Source organism: Bombina bombina, chromosome 4 (genome assembly GCF_027579735.1).
Source record: "Bombina bombina isolate aBomBom1 chromosome 4, aBomBom1.pri, whole genome shotgun sequence".
Lineage (NCBI taxonomy): Eukaryota > Metazoa > Chordata > Amphibia > Anura > Bombinatoridae > Bombina > Bombina bombina.
This window is the reverse complement of record NC_069502.1, coordinates 154,450,141-154,476,322: the sequence shown is the minus strand read 5'-3', so window position 1 is coordinate 154,476,322 and position 26,182 is coordinate 154,450,141. Positions and strand designations below refer to the sequence as shown.

Sequence of the window (26,182 nt, the reverse complement as noted above, 5' to 3'; positions counted from 1 at the left end):
GCCTGCTTTCTACACTCAAGTCCATGTCAGGAGCGAGGCTACTAACCTGTCACACTTGAATGGCCGTGTTCCTGTTCCACGGTGTAGATTCTGGTAAGATTGTTTCATTTTTTTATTAATATGATAACATAGAAGTCAGGGTTACAGTGTGTCGCCTTTTTATCTTTACAGAGTTAAGGGTTAATAACGGGGGGTTTATACATGATATTGTTTGTGTCATTGCTGCGTTATGTGCAAGATGAGACTCTGGCAATGGGTGGAACTTTCGGGTTACTTGCGGAAATCTTCCGCGGCCATTTTTTTTGTTGCGTTTTCCCTAGTGCAGGGGCGGTCCTGCAAGGCACTCCATGTGACTGGGTGTGGCTATCTCTCCTTCTCTGTTGATCTGTGACGCAGGAGACGTAACGGTTTCTGGAGTCCGAGTCCTAGGAGGTGGTGAGTGCCCTGGCCATTGGCGGTATAAGTGCACTTTTTGTAAATTAAGTTAGTCTATCATCAGTGCAAGCTATGGAGGACTCTTGACGCGTTAGAGGGCTCTGCCTCTTTAACAAAGTCTCATTCCTGTGTTTATTGTGAGAAGGTTCTGGTAGATCAGCCTGCTCAACTATGTTCTGCATGCCTTGATAAAGTCACATCTAAATGTAAACGGATGTCTAGTACTACTGAGCCGTCCACCTCTGAGGGTTCTTCGCCCCATGAGGTGCGTTCCCTGCATTCATCTCCGATTGCACATGCAGCGCCCCAGGGTCCAACCGTTACTCCTTCGGGAGAGATTCGTCGGCCGTCAGACTTTGCTGTTGGCGGCACCACTATCTCCCCATCACCCCAAGTCTGCTGCCTCGGAGTCACGCTTGACTCAAATCTGTCCTTCATTTCCCACATCCAATTGTTCTCTTCATCCTGCCGCAACCACCTACTCAATATCTCCAAAATTTGTCTGTTTCTAAGTGCTGAAACTACTAAACAGCTAATCCACTCCCTGGTAATTTCCCCACTTGACTACTGTAACTACTTACTAACTGGCCTCCCTCTCTCCCCTCCAATCCATCCTAATTGCATCTGCCAGGCTAATCCACCTCTCCCGACGCTCTGTTTCTGCTGCACCTCTCTGTGAGTCCCTTCACTGGCTCCCCATTCACAACAGAGTTAAATTCAAAATTCTCACCCTGACCTACAAAGCCCTCGCCAATGCTGCCCCACCCTACCTGTCCTCACTTATCAACAAATACACTCCTGCCCGCCCCCTAAGATCCAACAATGAGCTGCTTCTTGCGTCCTCTACCATCACCTCCTCTCATGCTAGACTATCACTTCTCTCGTGCGGCACCAACCCTCTGGAATGCACTTCCTCGTGCTGTCAGACTTTCCCCTAACCTCTCCTCCTTTAAACGTTCCCTAAAGACCTTTCTGTTCAGGGAAGCTTATCACTCGCCTTATTAACAAACTAACTTCACTTAACTAACAGTTGCCCTCTATCTCCTCACTAATATCATTCTCACCTTTGCAGTCCCCACCTCCTGTTTCCCATCTAGATTGTAAGTTCCCACGGGAATAGGGTCCTAAATTCCCCCTGTATTTGTCTGTAAAATTTTGTCTTTTATCGTATAGTTTCTCCATTGTACTGTTATCCTTGTACCCATGGGCAGCGCTGCAGAATCTGTTGGCGCTTTATAAATAAAGAATAATAATAAATAATAATACAGAAGGGACAACTAAGTAGTATCTCAAATCTTTAATTTAGATGGGGATTATTTGGTTTCAGGCATTGTAAAAATGTTCCTGCAAATAGGAAGTATACATACTGTATGTGAGGTATGTAAGCACAGCATGCTAAGGAGCAAGCTCATGTTAAAAGCAGGGTCTTTAAATTAGAGCATAGTCATTTTTTAGGATGTAGATATTTACATTACTGTCTTTATTGTTTTTAGTTCCCTCTGATTAAAATAAAACATTTGTTGAAATTATATTTTGTTCTCTTTCAGAATTGGGAGTTATGCCTGAGATTGCCCAGGCGGTAGAGGAGATGGATTGGCTGTAAGTACAGAATTGATATAATGCTATATCCTAAAGAATATGCAAGAGACTTCTTCACAGACAAGATAATAGTAGATAAATTCAGTAAATTAAAGCCATTATTGTAAAGCTTCAATACCCTGCTGCATATATTACTGTTAGAGGCATGAAGCCCAATTTTGTTTTCTTTCAAGATTCAGATAGAACGATTTTACACAACTTTTAAGTTTAATTATATTATTAAATTAGTTTCATTCTCTTCTATCCTTTGCTGAAGGAGCAGCAATGCACTACTGGGAGGTAGCTGAACACATTGGATGAGTCAATGACAATAGACATATATACTTGCAGCCACTCATAAGCAGCTAGTTCCTAGTAGTGCTTTGCTGATCCTGAGCCTATCTAGGTATGCTTTTTAGCAAGGGATACCAAGAGAACAAAGCAAATTAGAAGTAAATGTGTTTAAAATCACATGCTCTAGCTGAATCTTGAGATTAATTTTGACTTTACTGTCCCTTTTAAGAGTTAAAATATTTGTCAATTTGTTCTTTTGAGTTAGAAAACTTATTATGTCACATACCTATTAAAATGTCAATGAAATATAGGTTAAGGCAGCAGTAAAACTATAAAAAGCTTTATGTAGCTATAGTTACTCAGTTTTACTCCTTTTTCTGATTCTCTTAGCCTCCCCACTGATATTCAAGCAGAGTCAATACCACTGATTTTAGGCGGTGGAGATGTGTTAATGGTAAGTTTACTTTTCATAATTCTGCTTTTTTGCTTTCAGAAAACATTTTCTTTTTCTTTCTTCTAATAGACTTAAAGGGACAGTCAACTCCAAAACTGAGGAATGGATAATAAAGGGAATATCTATCTTTTTAAACAATTTAAATTTTGCACAGCCAACATGGTTATATTAATATACTTTTAACCTCTGTGATTACCTTGTATCTAAGCCTCTTTTGACAGCCCCCTGATTACATGGCTATTATCTATTGACTTGCATTTTAGCCAGTTAGTGCAGTGTCATCCATGTGATAAGGCTGTCTGTAGTGGCTTAGAAACAGGCAGACATTTAGAGGTATAAATGTGATAAAGTATATTAATATATCAATGTTGTATCTATTTTTTTTTTAAACAATAACAATTTTGTTGTTGACTGTACCTTTAACCCTTTCGTGACAGGGTTAAAGTGTCTACATCGGAACACCTGTTCCGATGTAGACAAATTGAAACTACGCGATCGTGCATACGATCGCGAGATTTCAATTATTGGATCGCATCTGGGGGGCGTCCCTACAACCCTAGGAACGCCCTCCAGACCGCGATCAAGTCCTTGAAGCGCAGAAGGCTTCAGGACAGCCGTTTGATATGACGTTCTATTCCGTCATAACGGCTTTAAAGCCCAGTGTAAATATGACGGAATAGAACGGCATAACGGCGTTAAAAGGTTAATAAAGACTGTGCTGAGTGTTCATTTTAATGGCGTATCTGCTTCATAGATGTAACCTCTTTGTAATGCACTTTGTATTTGGTAAAAAAAAAACTAGTGGCACTGTGCTTTCTTCACTTCCTGAAATATATGGATTTTTGAAAAGACATCTATTTGTAAATACACTGACATGTCTGGAGATGTGTTAAAAGAACATGGAACTCAAAAATAAACTTTCATGATTCAGAGCATGAAGGGATTTAAAAGAAAAAGAAAAAAAATCTTCCCGGTTTACTTCCATGATCAAATTTCCTTTGTTCTTTTGGTAACCTTTTTAAATAGGTTATCTAAATATGCTCAGGAGTGTTTTTAAAATTGCATGCTCTGTCTGTGAACATTTCATTTTGAAGGTCATGGCCCTTTTAACGCCCTATCATTTCTACGTATTGCAGACTCTGGTAAAACATTGCATGTTGCCACTAAAAGAATTGTGTTAAATGTATCTTTCTATCCATGGGTGGGAGCCTGAATTAAGTACTTAAAGGGGCATGAACAGTTAAATATTGTAATATAAAAAGTTTAAATGTATGTACTTATTTTGTCCATTGTTCATATAATTCAAGTCTGAAAATTGTGAGGTTTCCATTTCTGAGAACTGGAAGTGAACACTGCATACTTCACATGGCTAACCATGCTACATATTTTTCTCATTGTATCAATGGAGATTTTTGGACAATGAAATTGTAAAACAATATAGCCTTTGTTAACAAAATAACTGTGGCTTTCATTACATACTGCTCCAAATAAGACATTGGTGCAGGGTGTTGATTACAAAATATTGCAGCAAAGAAGGTGTTAATGCACTCAAAAATGTTCACACTCACATAGTATGTTAATTTATTGCAAGACTACAGGGAAATCTTACGATGGTTTATGTCCTTTTATGTATGATGCAGTTGGCAGGAAGTAACAGCTTGTGATATTAGTATGAATAAAGAGTTACATATAAATTCCTGTAATGATAAACTTATTATTTTGTAGGCTGCAGAAACTGGGAGTGGCAAGACTGGGGTGAGTAAGGATTTTGCATGCGTGTTTTATATGTTTGTTGGAACTCGAGTGTATTACACTGATGGGAATATTTTGCTTATTAGATGATAATGTAATTGTATGTTTGTATGTTATATGTGTATTGCAAGGTAAAATGGAAAATATTTGCTAATCTACATCTCAGACCCCTTTCCGTTTTTCCCCATACATTATTTTTATTTTGGCGATTTCATCTCCCGCTGCAGATTTACACCTGTGTTATCTGATCATATCTGCTTTCTATCAGTACCTTTTCACAGACATGCATTGTTTTGACAAAAGTATGACACCTTACCATCACACCTATATGAGCTTGTTGGCTATCCCATTCCTATACCATGGGCATTCATATGTAGTTGGCCACCCCTTTGCAGCTATAACAGTAGCTACTCTTTTAGGAAGGCTTTCCACAATATTTTGTACTGTGTCTGTGGGATTTGTGCCCATTCAGCCAAAAGAGCATTTGTGAGGTCATGCACTGATATTGTAAAAGGTCTGACTCGCAATCAGCATTCCAGTTCATATTAAAGGTTTTCAGTGGGGTTGAGGTTAGGGCTGTGTGCAGGCCACTCAAGTTCCTCCACACCAAATTCGTCAAACCATGTCTTTATGAACCTTGTTTTGTGGCTGGGCTGTTGTTGCTCCTAGATGCTTCCACTTCACAACAATAGCTTTTAAAGCTGACTCTGACAGATCTAGTAGGGCAGAGTTTTCAAGAACTGATTGTGACAGAGGTGACCGCTTTGACAGTGTCCCGTCACTGAGCTCTTCAGTATGACCCGTTGTAATGAAAGTTTTTCTCTATGGTTTCATGGCTATGAGCTGGATTTTATGCCCCTGTTAGTAATGGATGTGGCTGAAACACCTGAACTCAATAATTAGTAGGGGTATCCACATACTTTTGGCCATATAGTTTATATGAACAGCCAATAAAACTGGCCTCATTTCTGTGCATGTCACCTTTTAAATGAGAATGTGATCCTCTAAAGAGATAGTAAACAATATGCTAAAAAGGATGCCCATTTATAGTGCTGTGCACTGTTTAAAAGCAGAAACTTAAAGGGACAGTACACTGTAAAATAGTTTTTCCCTTAATGTGTTTACAATTGCTTTTTTTGCCAACTGCAGAGTAAAAAATGTATGAAAAATAGCTTTTTAAGGCTTATTTGTGTATATTAAAGCTCTGATTTTGTGTTTTGAAGCCACAACCTAATAAAATGGGTTGAGCTTGTAGGTATAATCAGATCTCATTACTGTATCACATTGTGTCATATACCTGCTTCTTTATCTTATATCTGTCCTTAAAACAATCACCAGTACTTTGAGAGAACAATGGAAAATCAACATTTTATTACCTTATCTCTGCTATATCCCACTGGAGTGTAATTTCTTCTGCTGGCTGTGTTTACAAAGCTTATCTATAGCTGGTACGCGCGGCCACAAACTTTCAGAATAGGTGGGGATACCACATGCTAAATTAACAATTTCAAATGCCAATATAAGGGTAAAGGAGCTACTTGTAAACAATTTAATACACTCCAGCAGTTAAAGTGGATCATTGGGAACAAATTAAAGGGGAGAAATTTTTTGAGTAAACTGTCCCTTTAAAAATGGACATCAACTGACAATCAAATATGTAAACTTACAGAATAATAAGCAAAACCATTCTCTTTAAATTGTAGGAGCTGCCTAAATGCACTCCAGGGGTATCTAGAAAGAACCTTGTTTAGATAGCATCTCGTTCATAAAACTGGAGCACAAAACATAGTGTGATAAAGTCAATGCACAAAATTAAAGGAAAAAGGCTAATTATTGCGCTCATAAAAGCTTTCTTGATTAGATGCTCAGCAGAATTCCAGATTGACTCTTTCAAATTCTTTATTTCTCCAAGGCGCTCATTACATTTTGGCAAAATACAAGAGCCAAAGCTAATCTAAAACCTTTCAACACCAGATCAATTGCATTATAAAATGCAGTTAATTGTTTATTTGTAGTTAAATCCATAGTGTAAGGCTGTAAGTGTCCTGTTTCATGATCCAGGCCTCATCCCTCTCTAATGAAAAGCCTGTGAGGTTTAGAACAAAAATGCCACCTAAGGAAAAAAAATCTGTATTATTATACTGTAAGCCATCTGGCTCTATATAATATTATACTTTTGGGCATCTCTTTTCCTACCTTCAGGATTATTATCATAAACTTCAACCAGCAATGTCTAAATTGATTTGATATTTGCATTTTAACATTAAGATTGTAAATATGTATACTTTAACATAGGATCATATATGTGCATTTATTTTTTTATGTATTTTTATAAGGGGAATAGCAGTTTTGTTTTACTATTTTTTTTTTTCAATTTACTTCTGATAGTTACAGTATGTTATATTATTTACTTATAGATTAATCCAAAATGGCGTGAAGTGTGATATGTGATCATAGATACCAATAATAGCTTTTCAAAGGAAATCAGAGATTGCGACACAGAATTATTAAAGTATGATTGTAGAGCTTACTTTTGTTTAAATGATGGAAAACAATTTACTTATTACATCCCCTTTTAAATATAATTGTTTTTATTGCATATTATGTTTCTAGGCCTTCAGCATCCCAGTTATTCAAATTGTATATGAGACGTTGAAAGACCATATGGAAGGAAAGAAAGGAAAAGCTACAGTTAAGACCGGCAGTACAGGTATATCCATCTCCTGGAGTGCATTATATATTCAATTTCTAAATATTTTGTAAAATTATAGTTTTCAGAGATGTACAGTATTAATGTGATACTAAACCCATTTTTTTTTGTTTAACGATGCAGATAGGGCATACAATTTTAAGCAACTGTCTAATTTACTCCTATTATCATTTTTTCTTCGTTCTTTTGCCATCTTTATTTAAAAATCAGGAATGTAAGCTTAGGAGCCGGTCTATTTTTGGTTCAGAACCTGGGTTACGCTTGATTATTGGTGGCTAAATGAAATATACCAAAATGGGCCTAGATCAATACTTTGGGTTGTCTTCTAAAAAAAAATATATACAAGTCTTGGGACACACATAGACGTATTCCTGACAGATATCAGTGTTCCAATGTAACTATTGCTAATTTTGAAAAAAAGTGGTTTGGAAATAGCAAAGTGCTACTTGTATTTATTTCCCTATAACTTAAAAAAAAAAGCAAGGAACATGTAAACATTGGGTATTTCCAAACTCAGAACAAAATTTTAGAAACTATTTAGCATGGGTGTTTTTTTTTTTTTTTTGTGGTTGTGTATGTGTAACAGTTTTTTTCCATTTTTTTCTTTAGAAAGTCCATTTAATGGCGAGAAAAACAGTATATAGTATGTGTGGGTACAGTAAATGAGTAAGAGGAAAATTACAGCTAAACACAAACACCGCAGAAATGTTAAAATAGCCTTGGTCCCAAACAGTCAGAAAATGGAAAAGTGCTGTGGTCCTTAAGGGGTTAAGCAACACAAATAAATGATCTGCATAACTACAGATTGTTAGTGTCATCCAAGGGCAGTGACGTGCGGTGACATCAGAGGCTGGTGAGGCACTGGCTATGATATGCCTGAGAAACTCCTATATGAACACAATATAGGTAGTTTAAATTTATGATTAAATTGGCAGGTTGCACAATGACGATTAGCCTTAATTTTAACTCATTCAACGCAAATGAGAAAATATAGTGCATGGTCTAGTGCAGAACTTTTTTCGCTTTCTGTGATGAGATTGAAACTTTTTCTGCAGGTCACTTTGAATTAAATTAAGTTGTAAAATTAGGCAGTTACACTAATGCAGTGTTTCTCAACCTGGGCCCTCAAGTAACAGGCCAGGTTTTCATTATAGCTGAACTAGAGCACAGGTGAAATAATAAGCTGATGAGTGAGAGCAAGTTAGTAACCATGGTTACTGATCAGCTGATTATTTCACCTGTGCTCTAGTTTAGCTATAATGAAAACCTGGCCTGTTTGGGGTACTTGAGGGCTGTCGTTGAGAAACACTGCACTAAAGCACCAGCTCATCTGTAATGTGTTGATTACCTGGAGAATAATGCATTTTTTAAAGTTTGATACACAGGGATGACACTAAAGTATTAAGTATGTATGAGCAATCTAGTATTTTTCAGTAAAAATGTAATTCACCACTTTGGCCATTACATGGTGATGTTGGACTTGGAGTGAGTTGGAGGCTTTAGGGTGCAAACCTCCAACTCACTCCAAGTCTAAGAAAATGTAAAAGAAGCATATACTGGAACATTGTGGTATAAGTGCATGAGTGGCACTGCAGTAGTTGCTGCCTTATGTAAGGAGCTCCGGTCTGACTAAAAACTCTACATAAGTGCCATAAAATTGCCATTATCATTTTTTTAAATTTTATTTTCTTGGAGTTGGAGTCTTGGGACACACATAGACATACACACAGTGACACACCCACACAGGGGGCACACAAGGCACACACATACATACACTCAGTGACACACACAGGGGGCACACTGTGACTGACACACACACACATACACACACGGGGCACACAAGCACACACACAGACATACACACAGTGACACACACAGGGGGCACACAAGGATACACACGGTGACACACACACACGGTGACACACACACACAGGGGGCACACAAGGACACACACACACACACAGGGGGCACACAAGGACACACACAGACATACACACAGTGACACACACAGGGGGCACACAAGGACACACACAGACATACACACAGTGACACACAAGGACACACACAAACATACACACAGTGACACACACGGGCACGCAAGGACACACACACAAACATACACACAAACATACACACAGTGACACACACAGGGGCACACAAGGACACACACACAGTGACACACACACACACAGGGGCACACAAGGACACACACACAAACACACACACAGTGACACACACACACAGTGACACACACACACACAGTGACACACACACACACAGTGACACACACACACACAGTGACACACACACACACAGTGACACACACACACACACAGTGAGACACACACACACAGTGAGACACACACACACACACAGTGACACACACACACACACAGTGACACACACACACACAGTGACACACACACACACAGTGACACACACACACACAGTGACACACACACAGTGACACACACACACACACACACACACACACAGTGACACACACACACACACACACACACACAGTGACACACACACACACACACACACACACACAGTGACACACACACACACAGTGACACACACACACACAGTGACACACACACACACAGTGACACACACACAGTGACACACACACACACACACACACACACACAGTGACACACACACACACACACACACACACACAGTGACACACACACACACACACACACACACACAGTGACACACACACACACACAGTGGCACACACACACACACACACACAGTGACACACACACACACACACACACACAGTGACACACACACACACACACACACACAGTGACACACACACACACACACACACACAGTGACACACACACACAGTGACACACACACACAGTGACACACACACACACACACACAGTGACACACACACACACACACACACACAGTGACACACACACACACACACACACACACAGTGACACACACACACACAGTGACACACACACACACACACACAGTGACACACACACACACACACACAGTGACACACACACACACACACACACACAGTGACACACACACACACACACAGTGACACACACACACACACACAGTGACACACACACACACACACACACACAGTGACACACACACACACACAGTGACACACACACAGTGACACACACACAAGGGGCACACAATGACACACACAGTGACACACACACATAAGAGGGCACACAAGGATACACACAGTGACACACACACATAAGAGGGCACACAAGGATACACACAAACATACAGTGACACAAACACACACAGGGGGCACACAAGGAGGTGCAAGCAATTTTTTAGCCCCCCTGAAGGCTCCTGCAAATACAAAGTGAAGCTTTGACCAATACACCCCTTATCTGCTGTTCACAAAAAAGTCTAATTTGCATCCTTTATTTCCTAACACACCATTCCAAGTGCTATAATGTTATGTGTAGAGCCCTGGACCCTGCCATAGAACTGCCATATTTACAAACATAAAAAATCCTTACCTCCTCTTATTGACACTAAGCACATTTTCACACTGTTGTTAACTGCAGCTCATCTTGTTTGTCGGGCTGAACGGTGCTCTTCAGCGCCATCTGCTGGCTGCCATCATTAAAAAGTTCAGCATTAAAAAACAAAACAAAAAAAAAAGCTTTTAACTGTTCCGCTCTGGCAGGTGGAGAGAAGGCACCCCGGGCAGATGGAAATGGCCACATCAGACTCACTGTAAATATGACTGAGGCTGATGATCCCTTTGCAGCTATTCCCATATTGGATCAGTCACTAAAATTTTGAAAAGCTCAAACCTGCTCTGTCTCATTTTTTGTTAGCAGCAGATGAGGTAATGCATTCATCCTAGCTATCTGTAATTCTGTATTAACTTAATACGGATAGCTAGGATGAATGAATTACCGCATCTGCTGCTAACAAAAAAATGAGACAGAGTAGGTTTGAGCTTTTCAACTTTTTAGAGTGACTGATCGCAATCACAGCTGGTGCCAATGCAAGTTGCAAACAACAAGAGTCCTGTACTTACAGACAGTTACATGCGTCCTGCCGTCCACGGTCCTCCAGGTCCCTGGTTCAGGGCAGTCAGTCAAACTTCACTGCTCTGTGGTGTGGTCTGGCAGTGCAGACCTCCTCCTTTACACTCCACAGACAGCCACAAGGCCCACAACTAGCTAGGCAGCTGCAGCACGGGCACGCACGCAGGCTCGTTAGCCAGCTCCCTCCACACTGACTACTGAGTCTTCCTGCCAGTCTTTTCGGCATTACATCATGACCCAATCCCACACCTGTCAATCAGCAGCCCAGCAGGCACGCCTCCCCTCAGTGCTGCTGAATGCCTGATTGGCTCAAGTGATGTAGCTCATCATGGAGGCGGTTTTGAGAACCACCTCAATGGAGCTTGTATGATGGCCCGGCGAGTCACCAGTGGGTGGCGCAGCTCTGTAGTAAGCAGACAGTTATTTAGATCCATTGTTGCGCAATTAATGGAGGGCAGCGGACCGGCTCACTGCCTCCTAATTGGGCAACAATGGATGGTGAATTTGCAGTGCAAGCGCACAGTACACAGTAACTACTGTAATGAGTAAACGCCATCGGGGGTGGGGGGGTACCCTTGGGGCAAGGGTGGGCGTGGCCAAAAAAATAATAAGATGAAAAAACACTTTTTCTCTTATTAAGTGTATTCAGTCCACGGGTCATCCATTACTTATGGGATATATTCCCTTCCCAACAGGAAGTTGCAAGAGGATCACCCAAGCAGAGCTGCTATATAGCTCCTCCCCTCACATGTCATATCCAGTCATTCTCTTGCAACTCAACTAGATAGGAGGTCGTGAGAAGTCTGTGGTGTTTTTTTATTTCTTCAATCAAAAGTTTATTTTAAATGGCACCGGAGTGTGCTGTTTGTTCTCAGGCAGTATTTGGAAGAAGAATCTGCCTGCGTTTTCTATGATCTTAGCAGAAGTAACTAAGATCCACTGGCTGTTCTCGCACATTCTGAGGAGTAGGGTAACTTTCAGAAAGGGAATAGCGTGCGGGGTACCCTGCAAACAAGGTATGTGCAGTAGATTATTTTTCTAAGGAATGGAATTGACTAAGAAAATACTGCTGATACCGATGTAATGTAAGTAAAGCCTTTAATACAGTGAGAGCGACTGTTAGCAGGCTGATTTAATTATATACAGTAAAAGTAATTTTCTAAGGAATGGAATTTGACTGAGAAAATGCTATTAATACTGAAGTGATGTTATAAGCCTTAAATGCAGTAGGAAGTCTGGTACCAGGCTTATCAATAAAGATACATATTCCTTAAAAAAAGGACGTTTAAAACTATTTTGCTGGCATGTTTAATCGTTTTGTGAGGTACACTGGTGATCAAACTTATTGGGGCATAAATTTTTTCCACATGGCTGACCGGTATTTCTGCATAGAAACAGTTAACTGAAACTCCCAATGTTGTAATATTGAGTAGGAGGGGCCTATTTTAGCGCTTTTTTGACGCAGTAAAAATTCAGGCTCAGTCTTCCTGCTTCTTCCTGCATGACCCAGGTCGTCTCCAGAGAGCTTAAGGGAATTCAAAAGTCATTTTGAGGGAGGTAATCAGTCACAGCAGACCTGTGACAGTGGTTTTGACTGTATTTAAAAAAAAAACAAAAAACGTTTTTTTCTTTACTGCTTATAAAAAACCGTTTTGGATATTAAGGGGTTAATCATCCATTTGCAAGTGGGTGCAATGCTCTGCTAACTTATTACATACACTGTGAAAATTTGGTTGCTATAACTGATTTGGTTCATTGTTATTTCAACTGTGACAGTTTGTTGTGCTTCTTAAAGGCACAGTAGCGTTTTTCTATATTGCTTGTAAAATTATTTATAGTGTTTTCCAAGTCTGCTAGTCTTATTGCTAGTCTGTTTAAACATGTCTGACACAGATGAATCTGTTTGTTCACTATGTTTGAAGGCCAGTGTGGAGCCCCATAGAAATATGTGTACTAAATGTATTGATTTCACTTTAAATAATAAAGGTCAGTCTTTATCTATAAAGGAATTATCACCAGACAACGAGGGGGAAGTTATGCCGACTAACTCTCCTCACGTGTCAGTACCTTCACCTCCCGCTCAGGAGGCGCGTGATATTGTGGCGCCAAGTGCATCAGAGAGGCCCATACAAATCACTTTACAAGACATGGCTACTATTATGAATAATACCCTGACAGAAGTATTATCTAAATTGCCAGAATTAAGAGGCAAGCGCGATTGCTCGGGGATAAGAACAGAGCGCACTGGTGCTATGAGAGCCATGTCCGATACTGCGTCACAGTTTGCAGAACATGAGGACTGAGAGCTTCATTCTGTGGGTGACGGATCTGATCCAGGGAAACCGGATTCAGAAATCTCTAATTTTAAATTTAAGCTTGAGAACCTCCGTGTATTGCTAGGGGAGGTTTTAGCGGCTCTGAATGACTGTAACACAGTTGCAATTCCAGAGAAATTATGTAGGCTGGATAGATACTATGCGGTACCGGTGTGTACTGACGTTTTTCCTATACCTAAAAGGCTTACAGAAATTATTAGCAAGGAGTGGGATAGACCCGGTGTGCCCTTTTCCCCACCTCCTATATTTAGGAAAATGTTTCCAATAGACGCCACTACACGGGACTTATGGCAGATGGTCCCTAAGGTGGAGGGAGCAGTTTCTACTTTAGCTAAGCGTACCACTATCCCGGTGGAGGATAGTTGTGCTTTTTCGGATCCAATGGATAAAAAATTAGGTTACCTTAAAATGTTTGTTCAACAAGGTTTTATCTTACAGCCCCTTGCATGCATTGCGCCTGTCACTGCTGCTGTGGCATTCTGGTTTGAGTCTCTAGAAGAGGCCATTCACTCAGCTCCATTGGATGAAATTATGGACAAGCTTAAAGCACTTAAGCTAGCTAATGCATTTGTTTCTGATGCCATTGTACATTTAACCAAACTAACGGCTAAGAACTCTGGATTCGCCATCCAGGCGCGCAGAGCGCTATGGCTTAAATCCTGGTCAGCTGACGTGACTTCTAAATCTAAATTGCTGAATATTCCTTTCAAGGGGCAAACCTTATTCGGGACCGGCTTGCAAGAAATTATCGCTGACATTACTGGAGGTAAGGGTCATACTCTTCCTCAGGACAGGGCCAAATCAAAGGCCAAACAGTCTAATTTTCGTGCCTTTCGAAACTTCAAGGCAGGAGCAACGTCAACTTTCTCCGCTCCAAAACAGGAAGGAACTGTTGCTTGTTACAGACAGGCCTGGAAAACTAACCAGTCCTGGAACAAGGGCAAGCAGGCCAGAAAACCTGCTACTGCCCCTAAGACAGCATGAAGGGATGGCCCCCTATCCGGAAACGGATCTAGTGGGGGGCAGACTTTCTCTCTTAGCCCAGGTGTGGGCAAGAGATGTCCAGGATCCCTGGGCGTTGGAGATCATATCTCAGGGATATCTTCTGGACTTCAAGGCTTCTCCTCCTCAAGGGAGATTTCATCTTTGAAGGTTATCAGAAAACCAGATAAAGAAAGAGGCATTCCTACGCTGCGTACAAGACCTCCTAGTAATGGGAGTGACCACAGTGGACTTAAAGGATGCCTACCTTCACATACCGATTCACAAAGATCATCATCGGTTCCTAAGATTTGCCTTTCTAGACAGGCATTACCAATTTGTAGCTCTTCCCTTCGGATTGGCTACGGCCCCGAGAATCTTTACAAAGGTTCTGGGCTCTCTTCTGGCGGTTCTAAGACCGCGAGGCATAGCGGTGGCTCCGTATCTAGACGACATCCTGATACAGGCGTCAAGCTTTCAAATTGCCACGTCTCATACAGAGATAGTCCTGGCTTTTCTAAGGTCGCATGGGTGGAAGGTGAACGTGGAAAAGAGTTCTCTATCACCACTCACAAGAGTCTCTTTCCTAGGGACTCTGATAGATTCTGTAGAGATGAAAATTTACCTGACGGAGGCCAGGTTATCGAAACTTCTAAATGCTTGCCGTGTCCTTCATTCCGTTCCACGCCCGTCAGTGGCTCAGTGCATGGAAGTAATCGGCCTAATGGTAGCGGCAATGGACATAGTGCCATTTGCGCGCCTGCATCTCAGACCGCTGCAATTGTGCATGCTGGGTCAGTGGAATGGGGATTACTCAGATTTGTCCCCCCTACTAAATCTTGATCAAGAGACCAGAGATTCTCTTCTCTGGTGGCTATCTGGGGTCCATCTGTCAAAGGGTATGACCTTTCGCAGGCCAGATTGGACGATTGTAACAACAGATGCCAGCCTTCTAGGCTGGGGCGCAGTCTGGAACTCCCTGAAGGCTCAGGGATCGTGGACTCAGGAGGAGAAACTCCTCCCAATAAATATTCTGGAGTTAAGAGCAATATTCAATGCTCTTCTAGCTTGGCCTCAGTTAGCAACACTGAGGTTCATCAGATTTCAGTCGGACAACATCACGACTGTGGCTTACATCAACCATCAAGGGGGAACCAGGAGTTCCCTAGCGATGTTAGAAGTCTCAAAGATAATTCGCTGGGCAGAGTCTCACTCTTGCCACTTGTCGGCGATCCACATCCCAGGCGTGGAGAACTGGGAGGCGGATTTTCTAAGTCGTCAGACTTTTCATCCGGGGGAGTGAGAACTCCATCCGGAGCTGTTTGCTCAACTGGTCCATCGTTGGGGCAAACCAGAACTGGATCTCATGGCGTCTCGCCAGAACGCCAAGCTTCCTCGTTACGGATCCAGGTCCAGGGACCCGGGAGCGACGCTGATAGATGCTCTAGCAGCTCCTTGGTTCTTCAACCTGGCTTATGTGTTTCCACCGTTTCCTCTGCTCCCTCGACTGATTGCCAAGATCAAACAGGAGAGCATCGGTGATTCTGATAGCGCCTGCGTGGCCACGCAGGACCTGGTATGCAGACCTAGTGGACATGTCGTCCTGTCCACCATGGACTCTACCTTTGAGGCAAGACCTTCTAATACAAGGTCCTTTCAATCATCCAAATCTAATTTCTCTGAGACTGACTGCATGGAGATTGAACGCTTGATCCTATCAAAGCGTGGTTTCTCCGAGTCAGTTATTGATACCTTAATACAGGCACGAAAGCCTGTTACCAGGAAAATCTACCATAAGATATGGCGTAAATACCTGTATTGGTGCGAATCCAAGAGTTACTCATGGAGTAAGGTTAGGATTCCTAGGATATTGTCCTTTCTCCAAGAATGTTTGGAAAAAGGATTATCAGCTAGTTCTTTAAAGGGACAGATCTCTGCTCTGTCTATTCTTTTGCACAAGCGTCTGGCAGAAGTTCCAGACGTCCAGGCTTTTTGTCAGGCTCTGGATAGGATTAAGCCTGTGTTTAAAACTGTTGCTCCTCCGTGGAGCTTAAACTTGGTTCTGAAAGTTCTTCAAGGAGTTCCGTTTGAACCCCTTCATTCCATTGATATTAAACTTTTATCTTGGAAAGTTATGTTTTTGATGGCTATCTCCTCGGCTCGAAGAGTCTCGGAGTTATCCGCCTTACATTGTGATTCTCCTTATCTGATTTTCCATTCAGACAAGGTAGTTCTGCGTACTAAACCTGGGTTTTTACCTAAGGTAGTCTCTAACAGGAATATCAATCAGGAGATTGTTGTTCCATCCTTATGTGCTAATCCTTCTTCAAAGAAGGAACGACTTTTTGCATAATCTGTACGTAGTCCGTGCCCTAAAATTCTATTTACAGGCAACTAAAGATTTTCGTCAAACTTCTTCCCTGTTTGTCGTTTACTCTGGACAGAGGAGAGGTCAGAAGGCTTCGGCAACCTCTCTCTCCTTTTGGCTTCGTAGCATAATACGTTTAGCCTATGAGACTGCTGGACAGCAGCCCCCTGAAAGAATTACAGCTCATTCCACTAGAGCTGTGGCTTCCACCTGGGCCTTTAAGAATGAGGCCTCTATTGAACAGATTTGCAAGGCTGCGACTTGGTCTTCGCTTCACACCTTTTCAAAATTTTACAAATTTGACACTTTTGCTTCTTTGGAGGCTGTTTTTGGGAGAAAGGTTCTACAGGCAGTGGTTCCTTCCGTTTAAGTTCCTGACTTGTCCCTCCCATCATCCGTGTACTTTAGCTTTGGTATTGGTATCCCATAAGTAATGGATGACCCGTGGACTGAATACACTTAACAAGAGAAAACATAATTTATGCTTACCTGATAAATTTATTTCTCTTGTAGTGTATTCAGTCCACGGCCCGCCCTGTCTTTTTTAAGGCAGATCTAAATTTTAATTAAAACTCCAGTCACCACTGCACTCTATGGTTTCTCCTTTCTCGTCTTGTTTCGGTCGAATGACTGGATATGACATGTGAGGGGAGGAGCTATATAGCAGCTCTGCTTGGGTGATCCTCTTGCAACTTCCTGTTGGGAAGGGAATATATCCCATAAGTAATGGATGACCCGTGGACTGAATACACTACAAGAGAAATAAATTTATCAGGTAAGCATAAATTGTTTTTTTTTTTTTATAAATATTATTTGAAAATATTTTAAAGGGCATTAAATAATAATAATGCATTAATGATGTTCTTAAAGTTTCTATCACACACATCATTTTCTCTTCTGCTGAGGACAATTAGGCATACATAAAGTGTGCAAATGATGCCTGAATATGCCAATGTGAAAATTATTTTATTATCAGGGATAACAATTTAACACTGCTGTATTCCACAGAGCTATTGCTTGCACATTTTAATCTGACCCTAATGGTCATCAGAAGAAAAACATAATTTATGTAAGAACTTACCTGATAAATTCATTTCTTTCATATTGGCAAGAGTCCATGAGCTAGTGACATATGGGATATGCAATCTTACCTGGAGGGGCAAAGTTTACCAAACCTCAAAATGCCTATCAATACACCCCTCACCACACCCACAATTCAGTTTAACGAATAGCCAAGTAGTGGGATGATAAAGAAAGGAGTAAAAAGCATTAAAAAAAAAGAATTTGGAAATAATTGTGCTTTATACAAAAAATCATTACCACCATAAAAAGGTTGGGTCTCATCTCATGGACTCTTGCCAATATGAAAGAAATGAATTTATCAGGTAAGTACTTACATAAATTATGTTTGCTTTCATGTAATTGGCAAGAGTCCATGAGATAGTGACTTATTGGGATAGTAATACCCAAGATGTGGAACTCCACAGAAGAGTCACTAGAGAGGGAGGGATAAAAATAACAGCCATTTTCCGCTGAAAAAAAATCCACAACCCAAAATATAAGTGTATTCTCATAAATGAAAAGAAAAAACTTAAACATAAGCAGAAGAATCAAAATGAAACAGCTGCCTGAAAAACTTTTCTACCAAAAACTGCTTCTGAAGAAGCAAAATACATCAAAACGGTAGAATTTAGTAAATGTATGCAAAGAAGACCAAGTTGCTGCTTTGCAAATCTGATCAACTGAAGCTTCATTCTTAAAAGCCCACGTAGTGGAGACTGATCTAGTAGAATGAACTGTAATTCTCTGAGGCGGGGCCCAACCCGACTCCAAAGAAGCCTGATGAATCAAAAGCTTTAACCAAGATGCCAAGGAAATGGCAGAAACCTTCTGACCTTTCCTAGAACCAGAAAATACAACAAATAGACTAGAAGTCTTCCTGAAATCTTCAGTAGCTTCAACATATTTCAAAGCTCTTACAACATTCAAAGAATGTAAGGATCTCTCCAAAGAATTCTTAGGATTAGGACACAAAGAAGGAACAACAATTTCTCTATTAATGTTGTTAGAATTCACAACCTTAGGTAGAAATTTAAATGAAGTCCGCAAAACTGCCTTATCCTGATCGAAAATCAGAAAAGGAGATTCACAAGAAAGAGCAGATAATTCGGGAACTTTTGTAGCAGAAGAGATTGCCAAAAGGAACAACACTTTCCAAGAAAGTAGTTTAATGTCCAAAGAATGCATAGGCTGAAACGGAGGAGCCTGTAAAGCCTTCAAAACCAAATTAAGACTCCAAGGAGGAGAGATTGATTTAATGACAGGCTTGATACGGACCAAAGTCTGTACAAAACAGTGAATATCAGGAAGCTTAGCAATCTTTCTGTGAAATAAAACATAAAGAGCAAAGATTTGTCCCTTCAAGGAACTTGTAGACCAACCTTTATCCAAACCATCCTGAAGAAACTGTAAAATTCTAGGAATTCTAAAAGAATGCCAGGAGAATTTATGAGAAGAACACCATGAAATATAAGTCTTCCAAACTCAATAATCTTTCTAGAAACAGATTTACGTGCCTGTAACATAGTATTAATCACTGAGTCCCAGAAATCTCTGACTAAGCACTAGGCGTTCAATTTCCATACCTTCAAATTTAATGATTTGAGATCCTGATGGAAAAACGGACCTTGAGACAGAAGGTCTGGTCTTAAAGGAAGTGGCCAAGGTTGGCAACTGGACATCCGAACAAGATCCGCATACCAAAACCTGTGAGGCCATGCTGGAGCTACCAGCAACACAAACGATTGTTCCATGATGATCTTGGAGATCACTCTTGGAAGAAGAACTAGAGGCGGGAAGATACAAGCAGGTTGATAACACCAAGGAATTGCTAACGCATCCTCCGCCTGAGGATTCCTGGACCTGGACAGGTACCTGGGAAGTTTCTTGTTTAGATGGGAAGCCATCAGATCTATTTCTGGAAGACTCTGAATAATCTGAGAAAACACATCTGGATGGAGTTACCACTTCCCCGGATGTAAAGTCTGATGGCTGAGATAATCCGCTTCCCAATTGTCTACACCTGGGATATTACCCACAGAAATTAGACAGGAGCTGGATTCCGCCCAAGCAAGTATCCAAGATACTTCTTTCATAGCTTGGGGACTGTGAGTCCCACCCTGATGGACATATGCCACAGTTGTGGTGATATCTGTCTGAAAACAAATGAACGGCTCTCTCTTCAACAGAGGCCAAACCTGAAGAGCCCTGAAAATAGCACGGAGTTCTAAAATATTGATTGGTAACGTCGCCTCTTGAGATTTCCAAACCCCTTGTGCTTTCAGAGATACCCAGGCAGCTCCCCAACCTGAAAGACTTGCATCTGTTGTGATCACAGTCCAGGTTGGACGAACAAAAGAGGCCCCTTGAACTATACGATGGTGATCTAACCACCAAGTCAGAGAGAGTCGAACATTGGGATTTAAGGATATTAATTGTGATATCTTTGTTTAATCCCTGCACCATTGATTCAGCATACAAAGCTGGAGAGGTCTCATATGAAAACGAGCAAAGGGGATCGCGTGTGATGCTGCAGTCATGAGACCTAAAACTTCCATGCACATAGCTACTGAAGGGAATGATTGAGACTGAAGGTTTCAACAAGCTGAAACCAATTTTATTAATCTCTTGTCTGTTAGAGACAGTCATGGACACTGAATCTGGAAACCTAAAAAGGTGACCCTTGTTTGAGGAATCAAGGAACTTTTTGGTAAATTGATCCTCCAACCATGTCTTTGATGAAACAACACTTGTTGATTTGTATGAGATTCTGCAGAATGTAAAGACTGAGCTAGTACCAAGATATTTTTCAAATAAGGAAACACCACAATACCCCGTTCTCTGATTACAGAGAGTAGGGCACCGAGAACCTTTGAAAAGATTCTTGGAGCTGTCGCTAGGCCAAATGGAAGATTGACAAATTGGTAATGCTTGTCTAGAAAAGAGAATCTCAGAAACTGATAGTGGTCTGGATGAATCAGAATATGAAGATATGCATCCTGTAAGTCTATTGTGGACATATAATGCCCTTGCTGAACAAAAGACAGAATAGTCCTTATAGTCACCATTTTGAAAGTTGGCACTCTTGCATAACGATTCAAAATTTTCAGATCCAGAACTGGCCTGAATGAATTTTCTTTCTTTGGGACAATGAATAGATTTGAATAAAACCCCAAACCCTGTTCCTGAAACGGAACTGGTATGATTACCCCTGAATGCTCCAGGTCTGAAACACACTTCAAAAAAGCCTGAGCCTTTACTGGATTTGCTGGGATGCGTGAGAGAGAAAATCTTCTCACGGAGATCTTACTCTGAATCCTATTCGGTACCTTTGAGAGACAATACTCTGAATCCATTGATTTTGGACAGAATCTGCCCAAATGCTTTGGAAGAATCTTAATCTGCCCCCTACCAGCTGAGCTGGAATGAGGGCCCCACCTTCATGCAGACTTGGGGGCTGGCTTTGGTTTCTTAAACTGCTTGGATTTACTCCAACTTGAAGAAGGTTTCCAATTGGAACCAGATTCTTTGGCGGAAGGATTGGTGTTATGTTCCTTATTTTGTCGAAATGAATGAAAACAGAAGCTTTAGATTTACCCTTAGGTCTTTTATCCTGAGGCAAAAAAACTCCCTTCCCCCCACAGTAACAGTTGAAATAATCGAATCCAACTGAGAACCAAATAAATTATTACCTTGGAAAGAAAGAGCTAGTAATCTAAACTTAGATACCATGTCAGCATTCCAATATTTGAGGCCACAAAGCTCTTCTAGCTAAAATAGCTAAAGACATAGATTTAACATACAATTTTGATTATATCAAAAATGGCATCACAGATAAAATGATTAGCATGTTGAAGCAAGTGAACAATGCTAGACAAATCGGGATCCATTTCCTGTTGCGCTAAACTTTCCAACCAAAAAGTTGATGCAGCTGCAACATCAGCCATAGAAATGGCAGGCCTGAGAAGATAGCCACAATATAAATAAGCTTTCCTTAGATAAGATTCAAGTTTCCTATCTAAAGGGTCCTTAAAGGAAGTACTATCTTCTATAGGAATAGTAGTAAGTTTGGCAAGAGTAGAAATAGCCCCATCAACTTTGGGGATCTTTTCCCAAAACTCCAATCTAACTGCTGGCAAAGGATTCAATTTTTTAAACCTTGAAGTAGGAATAAAAGAAGTACCAGGCCTATTCCATTCCTTAGAAATCATATCTGAAATAGCATCAGGAACTGGAAATACCTCTGGAGTAACCACAGGAGGTTTATAAACAGAATTTAAACGTTTACTAGTTTTAGTATCAAGAGGACTAGTTTCCTCAATATCCAACGTAATCAACACCTTTTTTAACAAGGAACGGATATACTCCATTTGAAATAAATAAGTAGATTTGTCAGTGTCAATATCTCAGTAAGGATCTTCTGAATCAGATCCTGATCAGAGGAGGATAATTCAGTATGTTGTCGGTCATTTGAAATTTCATCAACTTTATGAGAAGTTTTAAAAGACCTTTTACGTTTATTAGAAGGCGGGATACCAGCAGGGCCGCCACTAGAAATTTTGGGGCCCCTGACTTAACCATTGATCAGGGCCCCCCCCCCTCCTTTGACATGTGCAATTTTTGACCAAGTGACTAAAACGTATATGCACTTTATTCTTAATTGTCTATTTAAACTTGGAAATGTTGTAAAGGTAGAAACATACACTGAAACACACACACACACTCACACATAAGGATTCGCATACAGACACTCTAGCAAACACGCAAAGAAACTCAGACACAGACACCCAAACAGACACTTAGCACTTGTTTACATTGCCCGGACAAGTAATGAGGTAAACTACAGTTTTGTAAAAAAAGGAGATTTAGAAAACAAAATATGGAGTTCTGATTATCTTTTTGTAAAGGAAGATGCCAACTAAATAATGACAACAGCTTTACAGTGGCTGAAAGGAAGGGCCCTGAACTGCCTAAACAATAATTTAAAGGTTAAATGGTAGATTGGTGACTTCCGGAAAGGTCTCATAAGTCTCAAAGTCTGTAGAAAGATGTGAATAATCAGTAGTAAGGTCAAAATGTCCTAAAAAGGAACATACAATGGACACCCACACACAAACTCAAACTTGCACATACACCCAAGGAAACACCAACAGAGACAGCCTCAGAAAACACACAAAGACATACACACACACACACACAGAGACACCCACAGAAAACACATAAAGACATACATACACACCCTCACTGAGACATCTACAGAAAACACACAAAGACATACACACCCTCACAGAGACACCCACAGAAAATACACACCCTCACAGAGACATCCACAGAAAACACAGACATACATACACACGCACACACACACCATCACAGAGACATCCACAGAAAACACAGACATACACACCCACCCTCACAGAGGCATCCAGAGAAAATACACAAAGACAAACACACGCCCACCCTCACAGAGACACCCATAGAAAAAGCTCAAAGACATATGCACACACCCTCACAGACATCCACAGAAAATTCGCAAAGACATACACACCCACCCTCACAGAGATACCAACAGAAAAACACTCACAGGAGGAAACATTTATGCACCTTGCATCCCCTAAATCAACAGTGTGTGACATGCATGATAAAAAAAATGCAGAAATTAAGAGATCACTTTTTAAAGAATCATATTTGTAAATGTGCAAACAAAAATAATTCTGTGAATTCAAAATTGTACATTAATGATCTGGGTAGATGGCTAGATGAAGAAAAGTACTTTTAAAAGGTTGACATATGTTTGTTTGATATTTTCCCCAACCAAGAGCACCACTTCAAATATAGTATACAAATGTTCCCATCTGTCACCTGTACTTGTGGATTTTGAAAATGCTGTACTCTATATGGTCTTGGTGGAACCAGAAGCTGTGGTACTCATACCATTAGATCTGGTTAAATTCAGGATTTAAGCTTGTTGGTATGCATTTCAAAATTAAGTCAGCTGTAGAGTAAACTGAACAGTTTTAAGTTAACCTGTCTCATTTCCAACACTGAGCAATCTTAGTCTGAGAGTATAACATGTTATGCAGATGTAAAAATCTTAGATAAAATGCCTCCTTGTATCTGAAAAGTCCTTGCATAAAGGGGCAGTAAACTGGAATGCAATATATATAATTTGTGTATTGAGGAGGAAACATTTCTGCATGGTTTTAAATATAGAATTTCTACAGCATTGTCAAATAATCATGAATACACTGCTGCTAAAAAAAAATGTGTTTTTATGGACCCCTGGCCCCACCATACAACCACTACCACACTGAAGTTACAATCTTAAATTGCACAAAGAAATAAAAAACATTTGCTAAGTAATTCCTACCTCCTCTGCAAATGAAAGTGATCAGCCGTCTGACTCAGGCACACACTCTACAAACAAAGTGCCAAGTCTGTCTCACACTGTGCATAGTGGTTTGGTGCACACTCAGAAATCCTCTCAAATGCTAATACTTTACTCCTTGTAATAACATTTCCCATGCTCAATTAGCACTCTGCTGTAGTACCCACTGGTGGCTGCCAAAATTTAAAAAAAAAAAAAAAAAAAATTTTTTTTTTTAACTTCTTGCCTCATGGGGCCCCCCTAGCCCATTGGGCCCCTGACAGGAGTCACCCCTGTCACCCCCTGATGGCGGCCCTGGATACCAGACAAAGCCTTCTGAATCGCATCAGCAAATAAAAAACTTTTATATTCACAGGTATATCATCTACATTAGATGTTGAAGGAACAGCAGGCATTGTACTATTAGTGATGGATACATTCTCTGCATGTAAAAGCTTATCATGACAACTATTACATACCACAGCTGGAGATATAATCTACACAAATTTACATCAGATACTTAGCTTTGGTAGAACTGTTATCAGGCAGCAGGATTCCAACAGTGGTTTCTGAGACAGGATCAGATTGAGACATCTTGCAAATGTAAGAGAAAAAAACAACATATATTATCAATTTCCTTATATGGCAGTTACAGGAATGGGGGAAAAAAATGCAAACAGCATAGCCCTCTGACATATAAAAAAGGCAAGACACATATAGGAATGGGGTTTTAAATAATGAAATTATTTGGCGCCAAGTATGACGCACAACACAAAATGAAATTTTTTAGTTCTAAACATTCGGAAATGACACACTCGCGTCATTGCAGACACTACTTTGTGCAAGGAAAATTGGCGTCAACTAAGATGACGTAAATGACGAATTTGCGTCACCGGATGAACCATCGCGCCAAAAATATTCTTGCGCCAAAATGACGCAATAAACATCAGCATTTTGAAACCTCACAAGCCTAATTTTTCCCGCGAAAATTAAATGAAAAAGCAGTCAATTTGAAAAAAAGACTAAACCCCAGGTAAGAAAAATATTTAATTAAATGTTTTTTCCCAAATATGAAACTGATAGTCTGCAAAAGGAAATACATGAACCTGACGCATGGCAAATGTAAGTACAATACATATATTTAGAACTTTATATAAATACATAAAGTGCCAAACCATAGCTGAGAGTGTCTTAAGTAATGAAAACATACTTACCGAAAGACACCCATCCACATATAGCAGATAGCCAAACCAGTACTGAAACAGTTAATAGTAGAGGTAATGGTAAATTGAGAGTATATAGTCGATCTGAAAAGGGAGGTAGGAGATGAATCTCTACGACCGATAACAGAGAACCTATGAAATAGATTTCCCGCGAGGAAAACCATTGCATTCAATAGGTGATACTCTCTTCACATCCCCACATTCACTGTACTCAGAGGAATCAGGCTTCAAAAATCTGAGAAGCGCATATCAACATAGAAAATCAAGCACAAACTTACTTCACCACCTCCATAGGAGGCAAAGTTTGTAAAACTGAATTGTGGGCGTGGTGAGGGGTCTATTTATAGGCATTTTGAGGTTTGGGAAACTTTGCCCCTCCAGGTAGGATTATATATCCCATACGTCACTAGCTCATGGACTCTTGCCAATTACATGAAAGAAATATTTATATGAACGTAAATGTACTAAATTGAAGTGGTGTCATAACCTGTGATAAACAAACATATTGCAGAGCAGTTTAAAAAGGAATGTGAAACACAAATTTGTTTTATTTTT

At 40.5% G+C, this 26,182-nt stretch overlaps 1 protein-coding gene across 1 annotated transcript in view; it reads left to right on the top strand.

Annotated features, from left to right (window-relative positions):
• DDX1 (DEAD-box helicase 1) overlaps positions 1-26,182 on the top strand; it is a 100,989-nt gene that overhangs the window by 5,805 nt on the left and 69,002 nt on the right. The window contains exons 2-5 of the mRNA XM_053709662.1: positions 1,983-2,034; positions 2,698-2,761; positions 4,487-4,516; positions 7,127-7,223. Of these exons, the coding sequence (XP_053565637.1) occupies positions 1,983-2,034; positions 2,698-2,761; positions 4,487-4,516; positions 7,127-7,223 (243 nt within the window). The remainder of the gene's footprint in view (positions 1-1,982; positions 2,035-2,697; positions 2,762-4,486; positions 4,517-7,126; positions 7,224-26,182) is intronic.